The 19,697-nt window shown below is 46.9% G+C and overlaps 1 protein-coding gene across 6 annotated transcripts in view; it reads right to left on the bottom strand.

The window, feature by feature from the left end:
- Positions 1-19,697, bottom strand: part of MYO5C (myosin VC) — a 101,669-nt gene that overhangs the window by 64,148 nt on the left and 17,824 nt on the right. For 5 of the 6 annotated variants that reach the window (XM_034938763.3, XM_034938764.3, XM_034938762.4 and 2 more), the window contains exons 5-10: positions 18,757-18,913; positions 15,777-15,920; positions 14,960-15,041; positions 12,945-13,052; positions 7,403-7,509; positions 4,075-4,340 (exon numbers count right to left, since the gene is read on the bottom strand). In XM_034938763.3, coding sequence (XP_034794654.3) covers positions 4,075-4,340; positions 7,403-7,509; positions 12,945-13,052; positions 14,960-15,041; positions 15,777-15,920; positions 18,757-18,913 — 864 coding nt within the window. Of the gene's footprint in view, positions 1-4,074; positions 4,341-7,402; positions 7,510-12,944; positions 13,053-14,959; positions 15,042-15,776; positions 15,921-18,756; positions 18,914-19,697 lie in introns of those variants that run through there. The other variant, XM_034938767.3, reaches the window with a different exon arrangement.

Here is a 19,697-nt window from a genome sequence, read left to right on the forward strand (position 1 = left end):
CTTAAACGTTTGCTATGTCTTCTACAAGTTTTAAATACCCCTCAAAGCTTCTGGTTTTAATGATATCCTAGTAGTCAGTTTATAAATAACCCTTTTCCTGGTTGTCCCCTGGAAGAAATCTGGTAGGTATAAAACATCTACCTCAAGCCAGGCATTAAAATAAGCATGTCACCATATGGTGTAGTCCGCACAACAACAGTGATATTGGCAATTATTATTCTGACTTTATAGGTCAGAAAATAAGCCCGAGAGGTTAAGAAACTTGCCAAAGGTCACACAGCTTGTGTCAGAACTTAGCTGCGAAGCTGCCTGACTGTGATGCCTGTGCCTCCAATGAGAAGGCAATGTGGTTTCCTATTCTCTCCTTGTCTGTTGAGGGGAGGAGCAGCACAATTGCAGCAAAATTTTGCCTCCCTAAGGGGTGCTTTCATAGTTCCTAGAGGAAAAGGGCAAAGTCATTTCATATCCTACAGCCCAGCACACCCCATCAGGGACGAGACAGACATGGCTGGCTTCCATATTCAGACTTTCATCAGCTGCCCCTGCAGTTGCCTTGGAGTTGCAAGCTCAAGAACCGAGAGGAGCCCTTGGGGAGGCAGCTGCTACTCAGCTCCTGCCGGATATAGCCATGGATGAATGCGGCCCAGGATGTTAGATTAATTGATTCTTAAGAAAAGTCAGAAAACTGGGACTTTTAAGTGAATAATCCCACTCTGCAAAACATGGCGTGGGCCGAACAAAACAGAGGCACCAAATTTACCACCTGGCCAGATGAGCTCCTGCTGGAAGGCAGCTTGCTGAGCACTTTTAAGGTGTCAGCATTTATGCACGTCACCTCCTATAACCCTAACACAGCCCTATGTGAAGGGCTCCTGTGACTCCACTGTCACACACGAGGGTCAGAGAAGGAGTGACCATGGTGAGGACCAACAGCCAGCAAGTGGTGCCAGAAATGCAATTCGACCCCAGTGCTTGGTGCCTCCAAAGCTTTGTTCTTAATCGCTCTAATCCTGAGAGGTTCCTGCCAGCTCCTACCACAGGTCCCCTGGGAGTCTCACTTGACTGAGCTGGTTTGGCTCAATCTGGAATTCCTGGGCAGGGTAAGAACCTGGAGGACTGTCCTCTAGACAGCTCCAGGGTGATTCATAGCAGCTCTGACAGCCCCATTCCACACGCAGCCTTGGTGGCTCAGAGATTCGGAGGCTGGTCTGCTCATGGAAGCAAGGCCAGGGCTGGGCCTGGGGGAAGATTCAAAAGGGTCTCATTGAGCTCTGCAGCTCACAGCTGGGGCCAAGGGCAGGGCTTTCTAGATCCTGGCAAAATGTCAAACATCAATGCATTATTTTGGGGCACAAAAATCTGAAGTTTAGGACCCATGGAAAGACCTAGATCTGTGACTTAAAATGCTAGAGGCACATTGGCTATGAAAACACTTCACACTGGAACCATGCTTATGGTTTTCAAGGTACCTGCATAATTTCTTCCATCGTATGTTCAAAATCACCCTGCAAGAGAGGCCCCATCTTGTAGATGCAGAAACTAAGGCTTGGAGAGGTTCTGTGACTTTCTTGAGGTCACGTAACTGGTATGCTACGGAGCTCATTCCCAGGGGTCTGACCCCCAGACCCGGGTTTTTCCAACTCTGGGTCCAAAGAACATAAATACACGACAGGCTGGGGAGTCACCAGCCTTCATTCACTCTCAGCTTAGACCTTGAAGCTCACAGCTTCAGCTTTACTTGCTTTCAAAGATGCTAAGTCTTCCTTTGAGGCTTCCTTATTTCCAAGTCAAAAAGAGCTTTCTCAAAAGTTGCAGGTATGCCTAGGCGAGGGTTAGCCTAGAAGCGAGGCTGCTGGAGGGGGCAGGAAAGGCTTGGCCCCTGGCTGCAGCCCTGCTGCCTAGAGGAAAGCTGATTTTTTTGGAGGCGTATCATGAACTTAAGGGTGGCAGCAAACAGGCTATTGTTAGAATTTTTGAGAGGAATCTTAAAATAATTTACTCTAACAAGTCTTTGTGAACTTATAAATACTCTTGTCTCAGGTTTTTCCACATAGCTGAAAAATTCAAATTCCTTATTACAGTGGTTCTGGATCCTGCCTGGGGGCCACCGTCCAGCTCACTACTCCTTGCACATGGCTGCCCTTGCTCTGTCCCCACCCTCCGCTACCCTCCAGCACACCTTCCTCCCTTCCCAGGACTCATCCTAACCTCTACTGCCGGCCTGCTGCCCTCACCAGTCTCAGTCCCACGGTGGCAGGAGCCGTACATCTATGCTGTTCAACCACTGCCTCCAACACAGTGCCTGGGACATAAACATCTGTTAGATAAAAATATGAAATAATGGCTGGGTGCAGTGGCTCACGCCTGTAATCCCAGCACTTTGGGAGGCCGAGGTGGACAGATCACAAGGTCAGGAGATCGAGACCATCCTGGCTAATACGGTGAAACCCAGTCTCTACTAAAAATAAAAAAAATCAGCCGGGCGTAGTGGCAGGTGCCTGTAGTCCCAGCTACCCAGGAGGCTGAGACAGGAGAATCGCTTGAACCTGGGAGGCAGAGGTTGCAGTGAGCCGAGATGGTGCCACTGCACTCCAGCCTGGGCAACAGAGCAAGACTCTGTCTCAAAAAACAAAAAAAAAAAAAAAAAGAAAGAAAGAAATAATATACTGTTAAAATAAAGGACTGTCATTTAAAAATACATTTTAAAAACACCCAAAAGAACAGGGAATAACAGAATAATTACGTATTTCCACCACAATGAAACAGGACTATTTTTAATGAGGACTATCCATTTTTAAAAGTTCACTTAAGCTTTTAACTGGCTGCTCAAACACTTTCTGGGAAGAAGACAAGGTAAATAATTGACTAGGCTATCCCAGTAATGTATTAAGCATTTTATAACTGTTGACACGTACTATTAATTGGGAGCCATATGTATTAACTTAGGATCTAAATTAAACAAAGCAGCTCCCTTGAGGCACTGTCTTCCATTTGACAGCTATGGGAAAAGCTGCCTCTCCACCTGGGTGCAAGTCCAACAGCGTGGTGTGGCCCTGTCCCCCTCCTCCCCAGGAGGCAGCAGCAGGGCCGTGAAGGCCAGGGCTCAGCTCTCCCCTTTGCATGGGGAATGGGGTTGAGCTGCTTTTTGCCATGGTGTGGGGAAGATCCCCCAATCCAGGTGGAACACTCCAGGATGCCTTTCATGGGTCAATCTTCCCCTTCTCCTGTTAAGAAACCAGGGTGGGTCCCAGGAGAGGGGCAAGGGCTGGGCACTGGGGCCAGCTGCTAGAAAAGCCTGAAGGATAACAATCTCTGCAGAGCCCTTCATGCCAGCTTCCACTCTGGTTACTCCATAGCTGTTTCAGCATGAGCTGAGCCTGGGGTTTAGAAAAGGAGGCCCAGGCAGAGAGAATGAAAAAGAACCCAACTCCAGGGTGGGATGAAGGGTAAGACCTCCTGGAGGAGGGCTGGGGAAAATCCAAGACCTTCTCACCCAAGAACGGAAAAGGATTGGGGTAGGGGGGTGGTTGATCAGAGACCTGGGTTCAGTCCACCTCTGGCCGCTGGGCTTGGGCAAGGTGCAAGCCTAGGTGACTTGTCATCCCCTGTGATTCGAATGGGAAGGGACCTTGGGGCTCCACACCTCAGGGGCCTTTGGTGGGAAAAGCAAAAGCAGGAGCCTCACAACTGTGCTGGGTTCTCCCACCAGCGGAGCAATTGTGACCAAGTTATTGAGTCTTTCTAAGCCTTGGTTGTTGCAGCTCTACAACGGGGATAGTTATAAGGTTGTTTAAGAAATTAAGTGAGAAAGCCCATGGAAGCCAAGCAGCCTCAGAGCTGGCACACAGTAAGCTCTTGACATTGGTCATTCCTAATTCAGCATCTCTTTAATGCACTTTGAATGAATGGCACCATAGCCCAGGAGAGTGTACTTAGCATCTATAGGGGCAAAAGCAGAGAATGTTATCTTTCTAATCATGTGAAATACAAAAGAACCAGAACAAAATGATCTAAAAACCATGGGGCTCTCAACATTTAAAGGAGGAAAGACAGGCTCACTGAAGAGAATCTTACCCATAAATGTCCAAAACACCAATAAAAGTGTGCTGCTTGCCTGAAAACTGCAACGCTTGGTTAATTCTCTCCACAATGAAGTCGAACAGGTGAGCATAGATCTTTTTGGCCAGTGCATCCCTGGCATTGACAGCCTGAGGCCTGGTCATGGGTTTTACCACCGTCTCAGAGCTTGTGACGATTTTGCGATTGCACAGCCACTGAGCAACTCTGCCGCTCTCCAGGCCCAGGAGCTCACAGAACACCTTCAGGTGACTGTCATCCTCCTTCAAAAACAAGCACAAGCCCCGTCAGGTGGCCCAGCCATCCAAAGACACACAATCCCACCCGGCCAAGGCCCCCGTGCCCACACTCAGGCCTGTGCAAGAGCTGAGTAGTAGCTGGCACAAGGACGCCCAGCCTCAGGAGGTGGAGATAGACCTGGGAGTAGAGCAAGGGGGCTACAGCAGCACGGGTCCTGCACCTGGCCCTTGGCAGACCACCCCTGCAGCAATGCCAGGGAGTCCAGGGCTGCGTCCCACGTTGATTTTTCATTTTAACCAAAGAATGTCAGCGGTGACTAAGGCCATAGAGGCCACCCTCTCTAGACCCTGCCCTGTTCCTGTGGATGTGGATGCAGCCCCCTCTCTTCCCTTTGAACCATCCTGGGCCACTTGTCAGAGTGTGCACTCACCCTGCCCCACCTCGTGTGGCCAGGGGTTTGCCTGGATGGTTGGTCCAGGAGGTACCCAGGTGTTGCTGCCAGGCAGAAGCTGGTGGGAGTCCCATGGCTGAGCTAGTGCCTCAGCTGACACGAGGGCTGGGGTGGGACTTTTCCTGAATACACAAAGTGAAATCTTGCTTCTCCCCCAAGCCAGGGCATGAGAGCTGCCCCTCTGGTCAGCAGATGAAAAAAGGGAAGAGGTGCTCCCATTTCCCTTCAGCCAGTGTGGACAAAGGGTTCCTGTCCTCAGGCAAGGATGTGACTCCCAGCTCCTCTCTCAGGCAGAAGAACTCCCAAGGCAGGCTCCCCTGCGGGCACCATTCCAACCCACCAGGAAATCTACACGATTGCACTAAAAAGCCTCAGGACACAGTGTAGGAAGCCATGGAAACAGTCCTGCCCCTCCCTGCGCTCTACCCACACCCCCTGCTGACCAATATCACAGTAACACAGAGCTGGCTTTGACGTGCCTGACCTCATAAGGGAAGGGACTGGCGGTGGCATCTGGTTTCCTTCCTTCTAAGAAAGAATGAAACCTTCTGAGTCAAAAACAATTCAGCTGCAGGTGCTGCTATGGGAAAAAAATGCAAAGGGGCGGCAGCTTTTCAAAAAGTCCGATGGCTTCGTCCAAATTTAACGCGTCCAACATTTCAAGTTCCTGATACAAATGGGTGGAGATGGATCCCAAATCTAGGACCAATAATTACAGGACTGGGAATTTTCTACAAATATTCTTAGAAGACTTTCCAAAGGATTTTCAGTCAATCAATTTTAATTCCTCCTCCAAAATGCTACCTTAATAAGAAGCTTCACGGGAGAGGGCTCAGTGTGATGGCATTTGTTGGGTAGAAATCACATTTTTAATCTATGGGGGTTTGGGGAAAAAAGGGCAGAAGCCCAGCTTCTCTGAGGTAACTGAGCAAGGCAACAGAGGGGGATCTGCCACTTCAGACACACCACACTCTCCCCCAGGCCTCTCGTCACCTCTCTCCCTGCTTTCCCACTTGGGGAATTGACTCATTCTGGGAGGTCTGGACACTGCAGGCAGGATGGGATGGACGCTGAGGTGAAAGCTGGAGGAGAGGAAGGAGAATTACTTCCTGGTCATGGCAAAAGATCTAAAACGCTAAGCCCAGGAGCTCATGCTCCACTCAGCTCTGCTCTCTCCCCAAACCGTTGGTAGCAGACAGCCAAGAACTCACCGGTTACACAAAATGATCAACTATTCCCATCAGTTATTTGAGGGACATGAAAACAGACATTGTTACAGACTGAATATTTGTGTCCCTCCAAAACTCATATGTTGAAGTCCTAACCCCCAACGTGACCATATTTGGAGATGGGGCCTTTGGGAGGTAATCAGGGTTGGCTAAAGTTGAGAAGGTGATGCCTGCCATGATGGGATTAGTGTTCTCGTAAGAGGCATCACAGTGTCTGCTCTCTCTCCACCACGAGGACACAATGAGAAGGTGGCTGTCTAGGAGCCAGGCAGAAAGTCCTCACCAGAACCGACCAGGCTGACACTCTGCTCTCAGACTTCCAGCCTCTAGAACGGTGAGGAAACAAATGTCTATTGTTTAAGCCACTCAGCCTGTGGCATTTTGATATGGCAGTCTGAGTTGACTAGGACAGACATGTTATTGTTAATGCAAAGCTTTACAGGTGTGCAGATTCTGTGTTTCATAGAAACATTTTTTACTTGTGTTTGTTTTCTTCTTTACATGGACATTGATGAGACTAATTAAACACATACCCCTCCCCCAAGAATCACTACTCATAGTATGTGTCATAGAAGAAACACATATCAAATTAACTTGTGCCCATTAAATAAAGAAATCTTTCACAAAACTTACAATACATTCCCAGGAAGCCAGCACCACTGATGTCTGATTCAAGCAGGTGTAAGGAGGTAGTGGGTGTCCTTCTGCTGAAAACTACCCAGTGCCCTTAAGGTCCTATGTGGTCTGCAATCCCCCTCCCCTCTCTGGTCTCATCCACACCCTCCCTGTCACTCACCCTCTGGATACATGGACCTTCGTGCTGTTTTTCAAATGACGTCTCCTGCCTGCGGGTTTCTGCACTTGCTGTTCTTCCCCCATCCACAGGCACAACCTGCTTCTTCATCCCCTGCAGGCCGCCGCCCACCACCTTCTCAGAAAGTCTTTCTCTGACCACCCCACATGAAAGACACAGCGCCTCTGCATGCCCCCTCTGCTTTACTTTCCTCTGTGCCAGCCGTCAGCTGCCGGAGCCCATATTTGCTTGTTGTGTCTCCTCCCTACCACTGATCATAAGCTCTCTGAAGGGCTTCTTGCTTTGTTTTGTTCACTGCTGTTTCCCCAGATGCTATGACAGTCCGTGGCACTTAGTAGGTGCTTCATACATACTTTTTGAATAAAAGAAAAGCACACAGAAGATCCATTTCCCCTCCTCTACTGTTGCAAGGGGAGGAGGCTTTACTCTTTGAAGGCAAGCCCTGGAAACCCTTGCCGCCTGCCTCCTGTTAAACCAGTCTACCCAGGAGGCCGACTATATCTGGTGCTAAAAAGCAAAGGCAGGTCAGCTGCGAGCCAGTTCCACTATGACCCTTAGACAAAGGAAAAGTAAAACAAATGAGCATCTCACACTAACTGAGGACCTCTCGTTGCCCACCGCAGTGATCTGCACGTTGCCCAGATGTAGGATGGCTGCCAGGATTTTAAAAACGTCCATCTGAAAATCCTCCTTGAAACCTAAAAACAAACATTTTCCCAGATTAGAATACTGCATCTCTTCTCTGACTAATAAGACGGGCACCTGGATTCATTCAAGATATGCAGGTAGCATCAGTGCCAAGCTCTGGGACAGGAATGTGAAGTGGGCCCCAGGGGCATCTGGGGCACTGTTCCTTCTAGTCGACCTCTGTAGACACATACCATATGTGTCTATACACAGGTTTCCCCTTTGCCATGGCTGCTAGGAAGTCAACACAAAAATTAATATCCCAGTAATCATTTCACATTAGGTTCCTCGGAGAGTCATCTTGCCTTGATTCTGTGCTTGATTTTGAATGTTTTTCATTTTTCTTTTTGCTCACAAGCTCTCTGAATCCCTGAATTATTTTTTAGGTGGGATTGCTGGAGGGATTCCGTTTGCCCCTCCAGATTCTCTGCTCTCTGCCCCAGGGGACTTGGTATAAACCAAGGCGATGGCCTTTCATGCCCTCTGGCCTTTGATTGGGTTTGATTCATGGGGAGCCCTGGCAGGAGAGCAGAGAGAGGAGCGGAGAAGGTTCCGAGTGCGTCCTCCCCAGCCCCCTTCCCTGCGAAGCTGCCTCCAACTGGCTGCATGGCCTGACTGACAGAAGGTCACCACTCCTCTGGGGCTGACTTTACCCAACTCTCCTTCTAGGCTCCAGAAACACTTGGATGCCCACATGGGAAAGAGCAGTGAACAGTTCTGCTGCTGCCCCCCAGGTGCCCACTGCCCCTTGTATTAATAGCTCCCCTAGACTCCACTCACACCTCTGTAGTTGTAAATAATAAATAACCCCTCCCTCTTGTATTCTGTTGTGAGCCTGCCCCATGTTTCCCATTGTGACTTTGATTGCAGTAAGTAGAATATAAATTATGACTACATACCATATTCAGTCACCATGAGGGGATTAGCACATTTCCTGGAGCCAAAAAGAAAGAAAACCAGCTGCTAGAAAGGACTGTGTTCAAACCCTGTAAATCACAGTGTAGACCCACACGCTGTGAGCCCGGTTTTGCCAGGTCGGGATCTCCCCAGTGTGTGTTAATGACACTGTGGTGACTTAAGCAGCTGAGAGATGCGCTCGGGCTGGCAGGCAGGCTCATTCACACCAGGCAGGCTGCCTGGCCCACCCTGGAATGGACACTGGAATGGAAGCCTATGACCCCTCACTTGAGGATACCTGGAGTTTCCATTAGCAGGTAGGTCATGTTCTTTAACAATTTCAAAACCTACAGTTTTTTTTGTTTTTTTTTTTTTTGAGACAAGGTCTCACTCTGTTGTCCAGGCTGGAGAGCAGTGGTGTGATCATGGCTCACTGCAGCCTCGACCTCCTAGGCTCAAGTAATCCTCCCACCTCCGCCTCCTGAGTAGCTGGGACTATAAATGTGCGCCACCACGCCCAGCTAATTTTTTGTAGAGACAGGGTTTTGCCATGTTGCCCAGGCTGGTCTTGAATGCCTGGGCTCAAGTGGTCCACCCTCCTTGGCCTCCCAAAGTGCTGCGATTATAGGCATGAGCCACTGCACCTGGCCCAGAGTCTCCTCTACTACAAAGATTAAATAAAATCAGTCTCAAAAGATTTCAATCCAAGAACACAGGGAAGACTCCAGCTCCAGCTGAGTCCAGGCACTTGCTGCCTTTCCATTTGGAGGTAACTCCTCCATCCGAAGGACAGATGTGTCCAAGAGAAATATACCCCAGGCCTCCACCACAGTAATGACAGGTAAGTGATCATGAGCAGCAACTAAAAACGCCAAGTGCAGGAGCCTCCATTCTGGCACTCCTCCCTGCTTTCTGTGATCCATAACTAAACCCCTTAAACTACTCCAGGCCTTCCAGAAACACAAAAGGGAGATGACAACTCCAAAGCAATAATACGAAAGAAAGAACTCAAGACCTGCGTTAAGTAATCATCCTTAGTGAGCCTGTCACACAAAAGCAATGCCAGCCTGAATCAGATTTCCAGGGGGAGCTCACTGGTCAAGTTCCTAGAGCCTGAGGTCCCAGGGACAGCCTGATTCCAAGGTGTTCGTCCCATCAGAGGGCAAGGATCATAGCAACACTCAAATGGCAGGGGTCAGTGGATGAATCACACGAGAAAGACACAGCAGAAGAGCAGAAGAAAGGGACTTTTTAATCAAAATGCCTCCCCTCGCGCTTCTCCAGGGGTAATCTTGCTGCTAGCTGAGGGATCTCAGCAGCAGAAACGGAGGGGAAGGCGAAGGGAACACTGCCTCAGGCACTGTCCTTGGTATTTTCCACACATCAGCTCCTCTCATGCTCACTACAACCACCCGAAGGAATCCTAGTATTGTTCCCATCTCACAGAGGAGGAAACTAAGGCATAGGAAGGTTAGGGAACTCACCCGAGGTTACACTGGGTAAGGTATATCTAAGCAGTTTAACACCAGTGCCCACCGCAATATGAGAAAAGACCCACAGCGTTCATGAGGCCATCTAGCTTCGCCCTAGCGTGTCTAAACAGAGAAGTCCCTGATGACCTCGTGCAAGGTGAAGGAAAAGTTTGAGCTGAGGTACCCTCTCTTGAAGGGAGAGTTGCATGGAAGAGGTGCAGTGGCCCCAAACTCTTACCACCTGCCCACTTCACACAGCACAGCAGGCAGCCATCACCATTAAGAGGACACGGTACTCCACCTCTCCACAAAACTCCAGAGGGCTTTGTCTAAAACTTCTAAGTCTGTGCACAGGCTAAGTGTCCAGGGCCAACCCGGCACATGCAGGGCCCTGAGAGTGAGTGCCTGTCTCGTCTCGTCCCAGTCTTGGCCCTGGGACTGAGGAACGTGATGTGGAAATCTGTAAACATAACCTAAGTTGTGTGAAACATGGGGGCAAATGGCTGCAAATTGCTGATCTCCAACAATTAGAAAAGGTTTCATGGAAGAAGAGATGGTTTTACTCAAAGTATGGTGAGGGTTTGGACAATTGGGAATGTAGAGAGCTAGCAGGCAGGGAGTAGCAGTTACCATGCACCTGCTATGTGCTTGGCCTGGTGCTGGGGACTTTTACATATACTTCCTCACGAGTTGTCATGAAAGATAAGGTGCGTTGCCACTCACAGATCAAGACACTAAGTCTTGGCTGGACATGGTGGCTCATGCCTGTAATCCCGGCACTTTGGGAGACAGAGGCGGGTGGATCACATGAGGTGAGGAGTTCAAGATTGGCCTGGGCAACATGGTGAAACCCCATCTCTACCAAAAATACAAAAATTAGCTGGGGGCAGTGGCATGTGCCTGTAATCCCAGCTGCTCGGGAGGCTGAGGCAGGAGAATTGCTTGAGTCCCGGAGGCAGAGGTTGCAGTGAGCCGAGACTGCACCATTGTACCCCAGCCTGGGTGACAGAGTGAGACTCCATCTCAAAAAAAGACACCAAGTCTCAGAGTGGGTAACCTTAGATTCATACCAATTAGGATTTGAATTCACATTCATTTGATCCCAAAGCCTACTCTATTTGCCCTACATTATCTTGCTGTGAGGAGGAGGACATAATAGAGGTGGGAGAGAGTAGAAGGATCAGGGAGATGAGGGTGGGCAGGGCAGGGCATATCCTTCAGCCCAGCCAGAGCTTGGCCACCTATCCCCTCCTCACGCACCAAGCCCCCTCTCCATGGAGTACATTATACAAAGATTGAAATGACGACCATAATTATTTTCAGCAAATGTAAGTCAGTGCCGAAAGTGTTTATCTTATTATTATAAAATGTTTAAACTGCCTTTCTCCTTGAAGCAGGTTTGAGGGAACAGTCTGATGGTGATTCTGCTTAGAAAACCATCTTGTTTTCATTCTCCATTATCCAGCTGTGATCGTCTTGCCTATTCCTTGGACATGTTTAACCTGAAACTCTTAGCTTTTTACATTCAGATACAGTCAACCAGGCCACAAGAATGAAAGCACTTAGTATGAATCGGCGGGAGATTTCAGCAAGACGTAGAAATGGCTGGCCGGGCGCAGTGGCTCATGCCTGTAATCCCAGCATTTTGGGAAGCCAAGGCGGGCGGATCACGAGGTCAGGAGATTGAGACCATCTTGGCCAACACGGTGAAACCCTGTATCTACTAAAATACAAAAAATTAGCCAGGTGTGGTGGCGTGTGCCTGTAATCCCAGCTACTTGGGAAGCTGAGGCAGGGGAACCGCTTGAATCGGGGAGGCAGAGGTTGTGCCACTGCACTCCAGGCCAGCCTGGCGACAGTGTAAGATTCTGTCTCAAAAAAAAGAAAAGAAAAAAAAAAAGAAAGAAATGGCCGATGGCCTCACCCTGATCAGAAGCTTTGACTGGCTGCTTCATGTGGATGTCTAGACTCATACAGAATGAGAGAGTGAATGCCTGTTTTTATAAACACCATCTGGTAGACAGCCTTTCTGAACATGAGCTCTGTGTGGGAAAAGTAAGGCGAGAAGGATTGGGAACAACTGGCTGTGCTGTGACAGTCGTGCCTGCTCCACCTGTGCCGGCATCTGAGCAATAGAAGATGGGGTTTTCTGTACCAAATGAGATGCTTGAAGACCCTGGAGTGCAAAAGCCAGTTCCACTCTGAATCAGCTGCCTAACCTTGGGTAAATCACTTCCCATCTCTGTGCCTTAGTTTCCCTCTTGTAAAATGGGAGAAACAGCAGCACTGACTTCCTAGGGTGGTTGTAGGGATTGAATGAGTTCACACAGAGTTATAAAGTGCTTAGGATGGTGCCCAGCACATTGTAAGCTCCAGATGAGTGCTCACTATTTTACTGTCATCATCAGGAGAACTATGAAGGCCACAGAGGGCCAACGTTCCACTTCTGAACCGAATTGGACCTTGGCTTTACCAGTCATTCTTGTACTCAGCCTAGAAGAGCTTACGGCAGTCACAGGGCTTGCAGCCCATGCCTCTAACAGCCGAGCCAGGAAGGCTGAGGAAAAAAACAAATTAATTTCTAGCTCTTTTAAGGGAAAAGCACAGTCTTGACCACTTAGTCTCCAAATATGTTCTGATGTTTTGTCCTAAAATTAGAATTGATTAGGAGCCTTCAGAATACACATTTGCTGGGAATCCCCACCTTTTAATTTTTTTTTTTTTTTTTTTTTTTTTAAGAGAGAGTCTTGATCTGTTGCCAGGCTGGAGTGCAGTGGTGTGATCTCGGCTCGATGCAACCCTCTGCCTCCTAAGTTCAAGGGATTCCTCTGCCTCAGCCTCCTGAGTAGCTGGGACTACAGGCACCCGCCACCACGCCTGGCTAATTTTTCGTATTTTTAGTGGAGACAGGTTTCACCATGTTGGCCAGAATGGTCTCAATCTCCTGACTTTGTGATCCGCCCACCTCAGCCTCCCAAAGTGTTGGGATTACAGGTGTGAGCCACCACGCCTGGCCTTAATTTTTTTTTTTTTTAAGAGAAAATGGCTACATACTTGGATGGGATATTTTCCCTTACCCAGAAGCGTGAAGGTCTTTTGAGTCTCTACCATTTCAGCTCGATCATTCACACCCTCAATGACAGTATTGCCTCCCATTCTTGTATAATTAAATTCTTCGGCACTCCCTGAAATCAAAAAGTAAGATTTGTTATGTCTGTAACACAGAAATTTGGACATACACATTTATCAGAAGAAGGGAAGTTCATACTCAAAGAACTGTGTCATGCACTTTACACAGTTTATTCCATTTATTCCTTAGAACTCTGCATTACAGCCAGGTGTGGAGGCTCATGCCTGTAATCCCAGCACTTTGGGAGCCTGAGGCAGGGGGCTTGCTTGAACCCAGGAGTTCAAGACTAGCCTGGGCAAAAGGGCAAAACCAAATCTCTATAAAAAATTAGCTGGACATGGTGGCACATGCCTATGGTCCCAGCTATTCAGGAGGCTGATGTGGGAGGATCACTTGAGCCAAGGAGTTCGAGGCTGCAGTGAGCCGTGCTGGCGCTACTGCACCCCAGCCTCAGTGAGCCTGTCTCAAAAAAGCAAAAACAAAACAACAAAAAAAAAAAATCCTACATAACAGACACAGAAGCTGAGACTCAGAAAAGTGAAGTGACTTTCTCAAGTTCCAATAGCTGATGGCACACAAGAATTTAAATGCAGGCCTAACTCTAAAGCTCATGGTTTTTGTTCCTGCACCTAACATTTTTATATAGCTTTACTGAGGTTTACTGAATGTACAAAAAACTGCATATGTTTAACACGTACTATTTGATGAATTTTTGACATGCATATACTCTTATAAAACCATTAGCACAATCCGGATAATGACTCTCTCTCTCTCTCTCTATATATATATGTATATATACACACACATTTATATATGTATATATATATGTATGTGGGTATATATATATATATACACACACATTTATATATGTATATATGTATGTATGTATACACATGTGTATATATATACACATACATCTAATGTTTAAATAGTAGAGGATCTTTCAGAAAGCCCTTCTGCAGGTTCGCTATTCACATTCTGTTTGGTAGACAAGGCCAAGGATATTACCTTCATGTGAAATCTGGAGAAACTTAGATTCTAAGAGTACAAGCAACTTCTCCAAAATTAGAGAGTGTGAGTTCAACTCCAACATACTAGAAGTTATCTCCAACAATTCTCATCTACCAGCATAGCACAAATGGCTAAGGCAGGAGAGCCGTGACAGCACGGGGCTCGGGGCCTTTTGTACTGAAGGACAAACAGCCCTATGTTTTCACCATCTCTGGAATATAATTAATTATGACTACAAGTAATGAATGACCTTGAGCCATCAAGGAAGGTCAAATTATGATACAGGTGGTTTGTTTTAATAAGTGGGTTAACATGTCATGTTCAAATAAAATGGAAAGTTTGGTGACATCATATGTTCCAGCTGTTAGGAGGTCTTATTCAGGTGGTTCTAGCTGGAGGACCATAAATACCCAATGAGCTTTTTTTTTTTTTTTTGAGACGGAGTCTTGCTCTGTTGCCCAGGCTGGAGTGCAGTGGCGTGATCTCGGCTCACTGCAACCTCCATCTCCCGGGTTCAAGCAATTCTTCTGCCTCAGCCTCCCAAGTAGCTGGGACTACAGGTGCGTGCCACCACACCCGGCTAATTTTTGTATTTTTAGTAGAGACAGGGTTTTGCCATGTTGGCCAGGCTGGTCTCTAACTCCTGACCTCAGGTGATCCACCCTCCTCAGCCTCCCAAAGTGCTGGGATTACAGGCGTGAGCCATCACGCCAGGCCCAATGAGCTTTAAAAATAACCCTCAGGCTTACGAGTGCCCCCTCTTTCTAAACTCATCCCCCCGGCCCTAATCCATCCCCTTAATTAGATGCACCAATTCTGTCCCTGAAACCAAAGAATCTTGTATCTTTGGGCAAATACTTAAAACAAATATATTACTATAAGAAGAAAGTTAACCTAGAATTTAAGCCCTCCATAAAAGAGAGACCCTTTCATACACGATCCATCACATACCCAATTTAAGATGTTTAAATTCCGACTGCTGTGCAGATGCACAAAGCTGATAGAAAATGTGGTAATTTCGTTCATTTTCCGACTGTAAGATAAAGAAATGTCCTCAAAATTACACCAAATCCTTACAAGCAAAAATGCCAGGTTTTTAACTAGAGGGTCCTAGATATCTAATCTGGATGGATAATTCTCTGTCTGGGATGTGATCTGGCCAGTTCACAAGCAGGCCCTTCCTCTCAGCTGAGAACTGGGTGGCCTGAGATGGCCTTCCAAGTAATGAGCAACCCAGAGAAAGTGTTATTAAATGAAAACGTCCTATGAAATGGGAATGGCGTAACTCATCCTAGTGAAATTTTTACAAACTTCCTGCAATACAAGGCTTACTGTTGCTCTCCTCCTGGGCCAAAACGATGAGAAATTTCTCCATTTACTGGCAGAAAAGCCTTTCTTTTAAAACCCCCTCAACAGCTCTGATCCCATTCCCTTCCTGATAGGAAAGCCAGTCTGTCAGCTTAGCCTATTTCAAACAGTTTTTGTACTCTAGAAAGAGATACTTGCTTTTTAAACTATAAGGATTTTGTAAATCCCCCAAATTAAAAAGTCATTAACCTTTTCCTGCAGACATACAACTCACCTGATATTACACCTATTCATCCATCAATTTTTAATAAACAGAAAAAAGAATCCAAACTGCAAATGAAAGACAAGAAAACCCTACTCTTCAACTCACAGCATAGTGTAGCTTGCCTGAGTATGTATAATAAGTATGTAAATGTAAATAATGCTCAAAAAGTTGGGGAAAAGGAAATTTAATACTTACTTGAAAGACAACTCTGGATTTCTCCAGGAGGTAAGTTCTCATGTTGGCTCCTATAATTTGATTTTGTTCATCAAAACTGATTTCTGTGTATTTCCCAAACCGACTACTATTGTCATTGCGGGTGGTCTTGGCATTTCCAACAGCCTAAAAAAAATAAGACTCTATTGAAATAACAACATTAAAAGATTTTTGCCTCAAAATTATTGGAGGGGTTTTTAGTAAAAGGCAATCCTGTACCCTAGGGGAAGGTCTGATTGGCAGAGGGAAGTCTGGGGAAAGAAAGCAACCCCACACTGGCAGGGAACATGACAAATCAGAACATGAGCCTGCTGCTCAAGGTTCTCCTTGGTCCCACTGGCAGATACTGGGGAGGACCAGAAAGAGCACAGGTTCTGATGTTTCAGGGTCCTGGGTTCTATCTTTGCTATCTGTGTAATGTCTTAAAAGTTAATTCACTGGCTAGGTGCGGCGGCTCACGCCTGTAATCCCAGCACTTCAGAAGGCTGAGGCAAGAAATTCACTTGAGGCCAGGAGTTTGAGACCAGACGAGGCCACACAGTGAGACCCCTGTCTCTACAAAATATAAAAAAAAAATTAGACAGGCATGGTGGCGTGTGCCTGTAGTCCTAGCTACTCAGAAAGCTGAGATGGGAGGATTGCTGGAGCCCAGGAGTTGGAGGCTGCAGTGAGCTATGATTGCACCACCGCACTCCAGCCTGGGTAACTTAGCGAGACCCTGTCTCAAAAACAGACAAACAAAAAAGTTAATTCATCTTTCCAGGTCTTAATTTCCCTATCTGTAATATGAGAATCATAAGCAACTCACTGTTATGGACTGAATGTTTGTGTCCTCTCAAAATCTTCATGCTGAAATCCTAACCCTATGTATTGGTATCAGAAGGTGGGCCTTTGGGAAGTAATGATGTCACGAGGGTGGAGCCCCTGGGAGTGGGATTTTAATGCCTACATAATAGGGATCCCAGAGACCTCTCTTGCTCTCTTTCTGCCATGTAAGGGTACCGTGAGAAGACAGCAGTCTGCAACCCAGAAGAGAAGCCTCTCTAGAACCTGACCCCTGCTAGCACCCTGATCTTGGACTTCCAGCCTCCAGAATTGCGAGAAATAAATTTCTGTTGTTTATAAGCCACCTGGTCAATGACACTAAAGTATATTATACTAAAGTACATTATATTTATTATTATAATAGCAGCCCAGACTGACCAGAACACTTACAGAGTAGGGAGGATTAAACGAGAGAATATGAGGTGCCTCAACTCATTCAGGCCCCAAATACCTATGATGCTCAATTAGAAGTTCACATCTTTCATCCAACCTTTATTCCAATCCCTACTCTTTACTGCTTCCCTACTCAACCTTTCCACTCAACCAAAAAACTGCTCCTTCCCATCCCTCACACTCTCTGGGCAGGATTTTTGCTTTTTACTTCTGTTCTTCAATTTCATCTCTCCTCTGCCCCTCCCCACCCTCTCCTGAGCACCCTGTTTCTAGATGGACTCCTGCCCAGGTCATCATGCTGCCTGCCAACATGTCTTTACTGAGCACCTACTATGTGCCATGCACTCGGTAAACAAAGGTAAACCAAATAGATATAGTCCCGCCTTCATGGAGTGTGCAGTCTAGTAGAGGAGACAAACCCTAAATATTTACACAAAATTATCCACTGGGCATTTAACTTGGCACTGGCTCTTGATAACTTTTATTTTGAGACGGGGTCCTGCTCTGTCATCCAGGCTGGAGTGCAGTGGTGCAATCTTGGCTCACTGCAACCTCCACCTCCTGACTCAAGCAATCTTCCTACCTCAGCCTCTTGCGTAGCTGGGACTACAGACATGTGCCACTATACCTGGCTAATTTTTTGTATTTTTGGTAGAGATGAGGTTTCATCATGTTGCCCAGGCTGGTCTGGAACTTCTGAGCTCAAGCAATCCACCCACCTCAGCCTCCCAAAGTGCAGGATTATAGATGTGAGCCACCGCACCCAGCCTTGATAACTTTTCTATTGGTATCTTGGATTGTAATTTATGTTTCTAAGTAAGCCTATGCCTCTGAATTATGAGCTTTGCAGTGTTTCTTAGTACCCCCCCCCGACATATGTTTCTATTTAATTTTAAAATATTCTTACATTAGGTTAGAAGAATCTTACACTTGGAGATTGGGTCTTATTCTTTTCCATCACTTCCCACATTAGCTAAGCAGTGGCTTCAACAGAGTAGATTGCCTGATAAATATTCATTGAGGATTTTGATTTGAGAAAACAGGGAGAAGAGGTCTAGTAGTCTAATGTTCTTAATTTTTTGCTTTGCTTCCAAATAAATTCAAATCAATCCTCTTCCCATTTTGCGGGGCAGCTGGAGTTGGCTTGCAGGACCCTCCTCTGTGCCTTTTGGGTGCCTCTTCTTCCTTGAGGGCTGTCTCCTCACCCCCCTGGGCACTGTCACGGTTGGCCTTGCCCACTTTCTGTCCCAGTCAGTAGTGTGCTGATGAACTGGCTCTTGGGGAGGGCAGGAGGAAGAGTCTTGACATGTGGCCTCTGCCAAGGCAGAAGGTATAAATACTTCTCCCCTGACTGATGTCAAACTACCAAAGGTTTATCAATCAGCTTGCCAAATTCCTGAATATTTTAACAATCAGCTCATGAATGCTGATGCCAGCTGGGTGGAGAACACCAGTGATTTCAGTGTACCAGTGATGTTTGGTTTCCCCTGGGATGTAAATGTAAACAGAGGACTCCTGAAGTCTGATGGTAGATTTCCAGCCCAGCAGGTAGAGCAGAAGAGAGCCTTGAAAGTAACAATTCTGCCCCCATCTCCTTCAAATCCCACCAGCCTCCCGGGTCTTTCCTGCCCTCACTTCTTTAGTCTTTAAAGGGTGGGAACTTGAATTAGCCAGGAGAGCACACAAACCAACCAACCCCCATTTCCATCACCAACACCCAGCTGCCTTCTGCAGTGGTACGCACCTCGGTGATGGGATTGGATGCCAGGACCTTGTCTTCCACATGAGCGTTGCTGCCCGATTTGCTGACGGTGGCAAAGTACCTCATGGCATAGCGAGCCGACACTGTCTTTCCAGCACCTGACTCCCCACTTACAATTATGGACTGGTTTCTGTTGTTTCTAAAGCAAATAAAAGTTTTCAAATATTAGTTTCTTCCCATTAAAGAGGCAACATGTGCTAATTAAGACAAATGTGGACAAGACAAAAGAGGGAAACTGTTTTGTCACTCAACTATTTTTAAATCTCAATCAATTTCCTTCTAGATTTTTTTTTCTATGTGATCGTGCAGAACACACAATTTTAAAAGTTCACATCTTTCATCCAATCTTATTCAAATCCTTACTCCTTACTGCTTCCCTACTCAACCTTTCCACTCAACCAAAAAACTGCTCCTTCCCATCCTTCCCACTCTCTGGGCAGGATTTTTGCTTTTAAACTCTGTTCTTGAATTTCATCTCTCATTTCATCTCTCCTCTGCCTTCCCCCCCCTCTCCTGAGCACCCTCTTTCTAGATGGACCCTGTGCAGGTCATCATGCTGCCTGTCAACATGTATTTATTGAGTACCATGTTGAGGGGCCCCAAGACCAACCTCAGGTTCAATGACCCAGTAAGAGGACTCTCAGGACTCAGCATATAGTCATCCTCACAGCTAAGACTGATTGCAGCAAGAGGATACACAGCAAAAGCAGCACGGGGAAAAGGCACACGGGGCAAGGTCCAGTGGAACACGGGTGCAAACTTCCAGGGGTCCTCTCCCAGTTGGGTCACACAGGACACATTCAATTCTTCCAGCAAGGAATTTGACAGCACATGTGAAATGCTGGCTGCCAGGGAAGCTCATTAGAGATGCAGTGCCCACCTTCTGCCTAGCATATGCCAATATTCCAGACTCCCAGAAGGAA

Source organism: Pan paniscus, chromosome 16 (genome assembly GCF_029289425.2).
Source record: "Pan paniscus chromosome 16, NHGRI_mPanPan1-v2.0_pri, whole genome shotgun sequence".
Taxonomy (NCBI): Eukaryota; Metazoa; Chordata; class Mammalia; order Primates; family Hominidae; genus Pan; species Pan paniscus.